A 10275-nucleotide genomic window follows, 5' to 3' on the forward strand; every position below is an offset into this window, starting at 1 on the left:
GTGCACCACTGCAAGAACCTAAATAAATGGCCAGATTCACAAGGGTGTAGAAACTCATGCTGAGGTTTCCAAGTCCAGGTTTTCCACGTTAGCATCTGATCATGCCAAATGTGCCCAGGAAATCCCTGCTGCCGAGTTCTCTGCACTCTGCGGTTCAGCAGCCCGAGTGCCCACCTCACCCCCTGAGTTTGCAGAAATCCACTTCTGACAGAAACATCAGCTGAGGACCTTCAGCTTAGGGGCCAGGAGCAATACAGAGAGAGGGCCTTCAAAGGGGGAAATTACAGAGAAGTTGTAAAATTACTGTAATACAGCTTGATTGGGACAAAAATTTGACTCTTTTTTTTTTTTTTCCCCTGTTTTCTGCATGTAGTAAATGGCTGGGGATAGGAGTATTTGCAGCTGGAAGAATCCAGGGTTGGGGTGAATCTGCTGCCTCCTTGTAAAAAATCAGCCCTGCATATGAAAGCTGATATCTACAGATCTGACTCGCAAACAGGTTTGTAGATATATTTTGCCTCGTGACCTCAAATAAGACTACGCTTTAGTCACCTGGAGGCTGTGTTGTTGCTACTGCTCAGGGATATAAGACAGGGCTCCTTTTCTCTAGTCCCATCTTGGGAAGGAGCTGAATAAACAGAGGGAGAAGTTTGCAATCTAAAGTACGGGGAGGGAGATGAAGTATCTCACCCATACAGAGAAGCAGAGGCAGAGCCAAACCCCTTAACCCTGTTCTCTTATCTAGTGAAGGACAGCCAGGTAGAAAAAATATCAAACGAGGCATCACTGTAACAGTCTAGGGCTGAATCTGCACAGAAGGGTGAATCTCAGCTCCGTTGCCCCACCAGCGTACAGCTGCAGATGCCAATTCCTCCACTGCATCTCCACCAGGTCACAGCTTCATCCCACAGCCCGGCTCTGGCACTTCCACACCCCAGCAGCTCCCTCCTTCAGGCCCAGGACACAAAACTAATCCTTGCTTTGTGCACTGGGACACACAGCCCTGGAACAGCCCAGGCTGACTCTGTGGTAGTGTGGCTCCAAGGACAGCTCTCCATCTCTATAAAGTACACCCTATACTCTGCTCTGCAGTGTACAGTGGGTAAAAGGGACACACAAGAAACCCATTTCCAGCATCTTCAGACTGGTGTGAACTCCTCCTGCCCTTTCTTCAAACTGCCAGAAGAAAATGCTGTCCCAAGCTGCACAGAGGTAAGAGAGGGAAAGCCTGTCAATACACAGAATCAAATTAATCCTGGCACTCTGAGGGTGTTGAAACTTCACATACATCCCCGCTTCTTCCACTTACTGCAGGTGAGCCTCTGATTACTCTTGCTGGAAAGAGGAAGCTGCATCCTTCAGATGGAAGAAATGGCACTGAGGGCTGCTGAAGGAAAGGCTGATGTTTCACATCTGGCTTTACATCTCTTGGAAAGACCTGATTTCTGCAGGAGGGATCCTCAGCATCACCCAGCTAACCGGATCCCACCAACTGTCATTATGAGATGCCTTTTTCTTATTACCATTTCCCAGGCTTTTGCATAGTCTAGCTGTTGAGCGTTAGAATTGTGTTATAAGAGAGCATGAGGCGTTGGGATAAGTTATTTGCTCCCTGAAAATACATCGCTGGGGTCCTGCGGGGGAAGCAGGCTGGTGGGGCTTCCCTCCCAGCACAGAGATAAGCATGCCATCTAGAGGAAATCCCCTTTATTGTCAGGACTGGCAGCTGAAAATTATCCAATAAAGCATAATTAACCTCTGGCTTCAGAGAAAATCCTCCTTCCGTGCCCTGCTGCTCCGGACTGCTGTACAGGCACGTCACAGCAGGCTGGCGATGCACCAAGGCATCGGGCAGCTCGGGAAGGTCCCGAGTGCTTGAGGGCCAGCCCAGCTCATGCTGGCACATGCTGGCCTGTCCCTTCCCCACAGGTGATGTCGACTGCCCAGCCCCACTAGTATGGATGTTTGGGTGTAAATAAGGAGAAGGCAATGTGGGTGTTTCCATAGCACATGGTCTCTACCATGTCTGCCTCTGAGAAAGGAAAGGAGGCTGCACGTACTGCAGGATAAGAAGGCTGTATCTATCATATAACGCTCTCCAGTGGCTGCTAGCAAAGCTCTGGACCTATGGGTGCCAATGCCTGAGCTGTAGGTGAGGGCTGAGGTGCACTAACAGAGGCGGTGGCGGGGTCACCTCCTCCACCAGCAGCTGCCACTCTGTGGAGCACAGCCCTGAAGAGTCCCTGGGGGGCTGATACAGGTGACTGGGGTACAGCTCTGGCCTTCTGTGGGGCAGATCCACATGTCCACTCATTTTTCCTAAGGTAAAATCTCCTCCATGGCTAACTTCCCAGGCTGAACTGCTCTCATACACTGCTGCTGTCATGGGCACTCTCATCCAAACCTTCATGCGTGGTTGTAGGTCTGAGATGTGCAATGTGGAAGCACGTGGGACAGCAGGTACCATAGGTCTTGGACCCTCCTGTGGTCAGAGTCAGCCCACTGAAGCCCACAGCATCTGTCTCCCACACCTTCCACTTTTCTCTTTCTACCACCACCAGTGAGTATCTGCAGTCACCAGCACAAGGCCGTTGTCCCACTAATAAAACCAAATCCTTCCAGCCATAAAGATAGTTGAAAAACAGTGATCTAGGTCCAAGCAGAGGCACAAGTGCTACCGCCCAGCTGGTAGCAGTCTTGTAAAAACAGGAAGCCTTGCAAAAAACCCTCTTCAGAGATGGAGAAAGAGCAGGGTGGATCTCACATGAGAGAAACCTTATTCTTCAGAAAAAGCAGGTGCACACTTAAGTGAAGAATATTTGGAGAGGAGCTGCCATTGCATCGATTTGCTCACATTCTGCAGGATTTTTAAAATATTTTCTTCACTTTTTTTCAACAAAGATTATTCCTGCTTTTCCCACCACCTCAGAAGTTCCCCAAGATGCTGGTCCCAAGCAACATCTGCAGCACCTATTTTGCTTTTAACAGAGATCCTGTTTCCCTTCGCACCCTCTTCACCTTCTGCTCCCCTACATCTGTGGGCTCTCAGGCCCAACTCCTAACCCACGTCTTGGAGATGTGGCTCACCACTGGCACAGTTGTTCTCCCGCTCCATGGCAGGGAGGGAAGTCATGGATGTCCCCATGTCTCATCGCAGGCGCTTGCCACTCATGTGGAGCAAAGGGCTTCATGCCATCGCCCTGGGAGCTTGTGTGCTTTATAGGTCTCTTATTTCCTGTCATTACCAAGAAGAGCCTAGTTGTAATAAAAATCTGGGCTCCGATCCTACAAACACTTATGCCTAAGCTTAACTCTAAGCACGTGAGCCGTCAAAGGGGACTATTCATGTGCTTAAAATTTAAGCATGTGCTTAAGCGTCTGTAGGCCTGGAGTCTGTCAGTGTGGGGATTTGTGCCTTAAGCCCATATTCTGGGTCATTATCCTTTTCATGTCTTCTCTGGCATCTCAGAAGATGCTTCAAAGGGGAATTTTCAAGTTCTTCAATAAACTTTGCCTTCCCGAGCAGCCTGGATTCTTGCCTATTCTATGGGGCAATTCTCCTCCATTGCCTCCCCTCCCCCTGTTAGCGATAATCCTGTGCTATTTCATGCTTGGCCAGACAATTAAGCCCTCTTGCTGCTTGGCTCTGTCTTTGTTATGTATAATTGTTCCAAATAATTAGCCACTATTGCACGCTATTCTGAAACTACTTTGTATTGCAATTATACTTAGAGGGTGAGCATCAGCTTGGAGAGAATCCAAGCAGCAGACAGCCTGGAAAGAAAGGGTTTCGAGCCGAGGGAAGATGGATACATGCTTAAACTGTGGAAAACCTAACAATAAGTAACCAGCGAGGAGTAAATGTTGCTTGGAGAGGGTCTGCGGCTCGTGGGGTCTGGGCAGGAGAGCTGAGGGTGGGCTGCAGGGTCTCGGTCAGGCTGTCACCTGGCTGCCACCTCGTGGGTGCTGGCTACGGTGCAGGAGGCAAACCCATACTCCACTCCCAGCACTTCCGTGGTGACTTGAAGGGAGCACCATGGCCAAGTGGCTAGTTTTGCCATCTCTGTACAATGTAGGGAACATGTAGCTGTGCTGGGAAGCATTTGGGGTCTGGCAGGAAAATGTTCCCTAATTGTGTCTTTGGAGTGGCAAAACTTGTGATTTCTCAAGGGTAAAGACTGCAAATGATGAGATCAGTTCAGCAGCCTCCTGTTTTCCCACTGGCAAACACATCTCTGTTGTAGATGAGTGCTGGATGGGATACTTGGAGGAGTTACAGCTCCATGTGAAGCACCTTTTTGAAACGGAAAATAATGTGGTGCAGCAGAGTCCCCTTAGCATTACTCGGTCTCTTGTCTTTTCAGCAGGGAACATCTGAAAAGGATATAACCAAGACCTGAGTTGGCCTGCCCTGCCCTGGTGAATTAATTCCTCTGCTGAAACCCATGGCCTGCTCTGAGCAAAGAGTCAGGGTGGCCAGTGACACTGCACTTGGACAGTTCCATGCTTTCTGAGATCCATTTTCTCCAGCCAGGTTGGGCTGCTTGAAGCCTCCTGAAAATGGACCTACGGGCTGGGTTTGGTTTCCAACACCTGGTTAGCCGAAGGAGTATTTAAAACTGGGTAGAGATGTCTGTGGTGCAGATGGAAAGCACCCAAAATGTCTGAGACAGTCAGGCCCATTCTCTGCAGACATCATACACTGCTTCCTTTGACTCAGCAGAGTCAACACAAATGAAAAATGAACTTTTCCCAGGCACGTATGTAACCAGCTTGGATGCATCCTTCCTCCATGCAGCACCCCGGGGTGCCATGAGCCAGGGCTGCTTGTTGCCACTGGGGTGGCACAGTTGATTCAATACATGCATAAAACCAACTGTCGGAGCATAACCACTTCAGCAGCCCCACTACAAAGACCATGAAATGAATGGACCTTGGATGCTCTCCCAAGAGCTTGATGTTAGGCTGCCAATGCTCAGGCTCTGCCACTTTGCTGCCTAACTGCAGCTTTGCTTCTCGGGGGCTGTAAGAGTCGGGGCAGCCCCCAGCTCTGCCATTCCCATACACCGTGTAGCACATTTCAAACACAAAGTCAGGCTGCCAACGAGGATGACTGCTGCAGGCAGGTGCTCCTTCATCACTGCCCCCTCACCTTCGATCAGGGCCCAGATTCTTGCTGTGCTTCCCCTTGTTTCCCTGTTTACACTCTAGGAAGAAGAGCCACAGGGGGACAGCCAGCGCCATCCAGCCCTGTACCCTGTCCCCAGCAATGCTCTAGAGCAGATGCTTAGGGTATAGCCAGAGGAATCCTTCCTCTCTGAAATCTTCCCAGAGTCAGTAACTGGTGCTTTAGGGATTTCCCAGCCTGGAGGTTGCATCCAGCCCACTGTGCTTAATAATGGCCCTCCCCGAACGAGCCTCACCCCGTTCTAATCCTGACCGTACCCCGAACCTCCACGATGTCCTGCCCTTCCCCACGCAGCCGTGAGGACGACAGACCCCAGAGGCCGGGATGCTGCCGGGACATGCCGAGCCCCCCCCACCCCGGGTCCCTGGGCCCACGGCGGGGGCCGGGAGCGGCTTCCCAGGGCTTTCCACTGGAGGTCAGTGTTGGCCTGAGCACGGCGGCTGGTACCCCCGGGCCACCTCCCCCCGGTCACCCCCCACGCCGGGGCGTTACACCCGTGGGGTAAAGCGGCGGAGGGTGGAGGGTAGTGTTGCTCTGGTCCTGTTCAAACATACCGGCTGCAACACCCGCTCCTGCCTGAGTAAGAAGGACCCAAATATAAAGGACCCAAAAGTAACCAGCAGAGGCGGTGACAGAGCCCCAATACCCCGAGATGTAGCTCTGAGCTTGGGCAGTGCTGACTCTCAGACACTAATTTGTTAAAAACTCATTATCAGCTGGCAAAGGAGTGCCACTGTACCCACTGCACGTTTCCCCGTTCCCGGCTGACTTTACCAACTCAATCTTAACCTCAGGGAGACACCGCTGGCTGTCTTCAAGCCATGTATTTGCAAAGGGCAAACTGTTGCATAAAATAAGAGCGAGTTATGGTATAAAATTTCCAACACTGGGACTGCCAGTAGACAGCTGGCAGCATCCAGACAAAACCTAACGCTACCAGAGGGACAGATAAGTTCTTCAGGAAATGCGCTTCAACTAAAATTCCAGCTAATCCTGTGTTTGTTTGCAACCAGATGGAAAACTATTCATAGCTTGGGAATATCAGCTGTAAAAAGCATTTCTTATTGCTTGTTTTAACCTGTGTGGAAAGTGGTACAAGCATGAAACACTTAGAATGCTGTTGTATGCAGAGGTGCAGCTTGGTTGGTCCTCCCTGGGCAGCCAGTATTTCCCGGAGGAAAACAAGCATCTTTCTCAAAGTGGCAGCTCATTTTGGTTATTTGTTTCTGAACGTGGAGCCTGAGAGATCTGAATGCAGCCTGATTTGCAAAGGGCCATTCCCTGAAAAGTCAGACAGTCTTGGCAATAGCCCAGATCACCATCCAAACCTCTTTGGTGCTCAGGATCAACTCAACCCCTCCTCTGTGTCTCACAGGCTCAAGATGGGGCTCTCCCCATTGTGGGATGTCCAGAGGACCTCTTGCCATCACCCTGAAGGATGATGCTCATTCCACAATCTCAAAGAGCAAAGAAAGTTTTGCCTCTGGCTTTTGTGTGAGCAAGACCAAGATAGTTATGACTGTCATTACTTAATATTCCCTAAACTCTCTAAATAAAGAGGGGAGGATTTCAAAGGAGACTTGGTTTCACAACTGAAATCTGGGTGATAATTACTCCTGTTTCATTCAAATCCCTCTTATTCACTAAACAGGGACATCGAAAAGACACTAAAACAGATGAAGGGCTCAGGTATAAACTTTACAAAGCTTAAAACTACCCTGTCCCAGCAAGGCTCATGCTTTACATGACACTTTAATCCTAGTCATTTGCTAGATTCACCCTAACTGTAAACAAAGCTTTGAAATGAAAGCTTAAAAGCCTGGTTGGGATACATTAAGTTAACCAAGAAGACACTCTTAAAGCATTAGTTTAATGACAATCATAATACAAGTTGCCAGAGTTTTGTGCGTGTTAGAATTAATATCTACAGGAAAAAGAAGAAAAGAGGTCTGTTCTCCATGTTTTCCAGCTTGTTTGGCAACGTAAGGCCCATAGTGAGAGTGGTTTATTGCCACTTGCAGGGGGCTTTAGGCTAGGGTTGTCTGGCAGATGGGGGTATACAGGGCCCTGGGAAGATGTGCAACTCAAGGCTGCACACCAGGGTTTGTCCCGACACACTGGGATAGGGTGACTGTTCTCTCCGAGATGGGTTTTCATGGACTCAGTCCACTGCAGTGACTCTTGCTTCATACCAGAGCTCCCTTAGCTGAAAGGACTCCTCTTGCACAGGCACAGGGGTGGGATGGGTCTCCTGCAGACCTGTCCCAGATCTGGAGCTGGGTGCTGCTCTCCAGAGAGCTCTGTGGCAGGAGGGTGCAGGTGGCTGGGGGACAAGAGCAAGCCACAGCCCAGCCCTTCAGGCACACTGGCTCCACCAGCACTCGAGTTAACACCCAAAGATGCCAGGAACTTGGAAAACCCTTTCTGACACTAGCTCCCTGCTCCTGCAGAGCTCCAGGGTGACTGGAGAGGAGCAGGGTCAGCCCAGTCTGAGATGTCCCAGCTAGGTCACCTGTTCCTGGTGCATCCCACCCAGGCAGAGCCACAGCATCTGTCCACCTCCTCCACTCAACACTGTTTTCCTTTCATGCCGGTACTTGGTTCTCCTCTACCTCAGCAACCCTCCTGCTCATGGTGCAAACACAGCAGAGACCCAGCCTGGTGCCCGGCAATGCTGGAGGGAAGCCGGCAGACCCAGCGCTTCAGGCACGTGTCTGGCTCTGACCCCAGGGATACTTAGGCAAGACTTCAAAAGTGCTTTTGTTTGCAAAGCATTGCAGGATCAGGCCCTGGGAACAAATGTGAGCTGTGACAAGTGTCTTTTCTACTGACTGTTCTTACAAGCAATTATTTCAACATCCCCCAGTCTATCTATACAGACAGCATGTTAGGGCCAGGAATGGCACTTTGCAAACTTTCGTTAGATAGAAGATCTCTAAATATCTTCTGTAGAGAGTCAAAGTATTTCAAGAGATATGTTTTTTCACAATGCCCTCTCTGAGCAGGGCTATCACTAAGGGAAAAGACCAGTGTGAAAGCTGAAACGGTGAAGCTGAGGGACTGGGGAGGAGATGCAGAGCCCAGCAGCTCAGTCAAAGGCAGCAGACCAGACCTAGGCTAGTTTTTAGAGACAGATGAATCCTTAATTTTAGGGAGGCCAAGAGGAAAAAACCATTTTCTTCCCTCTGCGACTAGCCCCACTCTCAGTTTCTACAGAACACATGGGATAAAAGAATGAAAAGCCACAAGCCCCAAAGCTGTGAGCAAAAGCTGACTCCTTGGGCACCCACCTGTACACTCAGTTTTTGACCATGACCAGCAGCCAGGGAATGAGATGCTCAGTTTTGCACCAAAGCTCAACTGACATCCAAATCCTCCTTAAGCAAGAGGAAGGTGAAATAGGGTCTACGAGAAACAGCTCTGCTTCTGAGGACACCCTTGAAAAAATGGGAGAGAAATGCTAACTTGTCACTGTTACACGGAGGATGTTTGATTTTAAAAAAGCTAAATCCAGGGATGGGAAATTCTGCCTTCAAACTTGGTGAGACGGTCTGGCTGGCAGTCCTGTAAATAAAGAGCATCAGCCTGGCCAGTGAACAGTTTGAAATTTTAATTGATTTTGTTGCTAGGAAGGAAACATACAATCTCCTAATTTGATGTGTTAAATCAGAGTTTCACCTGCAAGGGATTCCTCAGAGGGAAGACATGTTCCCTGCTATGCAATTAAAACCATCAAGTCCAGTAAGAGCTGTGTGGGCAAACCTTACAGGTGACAGAGAGCTTCTTGCAGCCTTCACGTGGCTTGGCAGTGGTTAGTTACCATTCGCTTTTTTAAAAATCATAATAAAATAGAGATCTTTAGAAAGCGTCACTAAAAATGTAAGACATGGCAGTGTCACAACAGCAGCACAAATCTGTCTCCCACCGGTTACATGACTGATAATTTCCTCTTGCCAAGGTCCGGCCGGAGCCAGAGGAACAGCAGCACTGAACATGTTGGAAGGAAAAGCTTTATTTTAAAAAAGTCCTTTCTAACAATAAAAGTTATTTTTAAAAATAGTAAAAAGAAGTAGTCAGAGTTTGGTTTTTGTTTTTGTTTTTTTTTTTTTTCCTACAGGGGAAGGAAATGATAAACATCTTAAATATTTAAAATCCAGTGAATTGGTTTAGTGGGGTTTGTTTTTATAACTTTCATTCCAGTTACACAGGAGGCACCCAGGGAAGAGAGGAGAAACCCCATCTGTGAGACAGTTCCTGCACGGTTACACCACGCACCCACCTCCTGGATGTGCTCCTCCTTGCCCCGGGGGTGCCCTGGGTGCCCTAGGGCGCCCTGTGGCAGACGGCATCCCCGGAGTCAGGCTGTGCAAAGGGATAACACCTGGGCGTGGGGAGCCCTGCCTGGCAGATGTAGCCAGAGAGCACCTTTTCCAGGAGGGGATGGGACAGAAAAATAGATCACCTTGCCTCTGGTTAAAAATAGGCTGAGAAAGAGAGGAGTTCGGCCCCCCGCAGGTGTGTGTCCACACACAGCCCAGAGGCTGGGGACCCCCGACCCCACCCCAGCCGATCCCCACAGCAGGGAGAAGTCCACGTGTCCAGAGATGCTGGTGGGAGCCTGGGGATATCCAGCCAAGGTGCCCCTCGACGCCATCACATGTACCGCTCCAGGCCGGCGGGGAAATTGGGCTGCCTCATGTACGCGTTGCTGGAGCCGAACTGGCCGAGGGGCGACGCGGAGAGCCCCAGGAGCTGCTCGCTGTGCTCGGCGCAGGCCGGGGGCCGCATGGCCGGCAGGGCCAGTCTGTTGGGAGCCCCGTAGAGCTGCGGGCTGCCGGGCGAGTAGCTGCCCTGTGCCACGGGCAGGTGGGGTGGCGAGGCGGCGTAGGGGTAAGCCAGGGTGTTAGGGCCGGCCCGGCCCAACAAGCCGGGGCTGACGGGCTGTGCCTGAAAGCAGGGAGGCTCGGAGCTGCTGGCAGAGCAGGAGGGAGCCAGCTCAGCCCCGGGCAAGCCCAGCGATGGGTGGCCCAGCTCGGCGGGTGGCGAGGGCTGCAGGGCCTGCTGCCCGCTGATGAGGCTGTCGATGC

The 10275-nt window shown here is 50.6% G+C and overlaps 1 protein-coding gene across 1 annotated transcript; it reads right to left on the reverse strand.

The window, feature by feature from the left end:
- Nucleotides 1–9841: 9841 nt before the first annotated feature.
- Nucleotides 9842–10273, reverse strand: FOXE3 (forkhead box E3; the record flags this gene model as incomplete). Its single annotated transcript, XM_026853886.1, has 1 exon — nucleotides 9842–10273. A coding segment is annotated over one exon (432 nt), but the record flags the coding sequence as incomplete, so codon positions are not given.
- Between the last annotated feature and the right edge of the window lie 2 nt (nucleotides 10274–10275).

Source organism: Athene cunicularia (assembly GCF_003259725.1).
Source record: "Athene cunicularia isolate RWA chromosome 8 unlocalized genomic scaffold, athCun1 chr8_part1, whole genome shotgun sequence".
In the NCBI taxonomy this organism is placed as follows: Eukaryota; Metazoa; Chordata; class Aves; order Strigiformes; family Strigidae; genus Athene; species Athene cunicularia.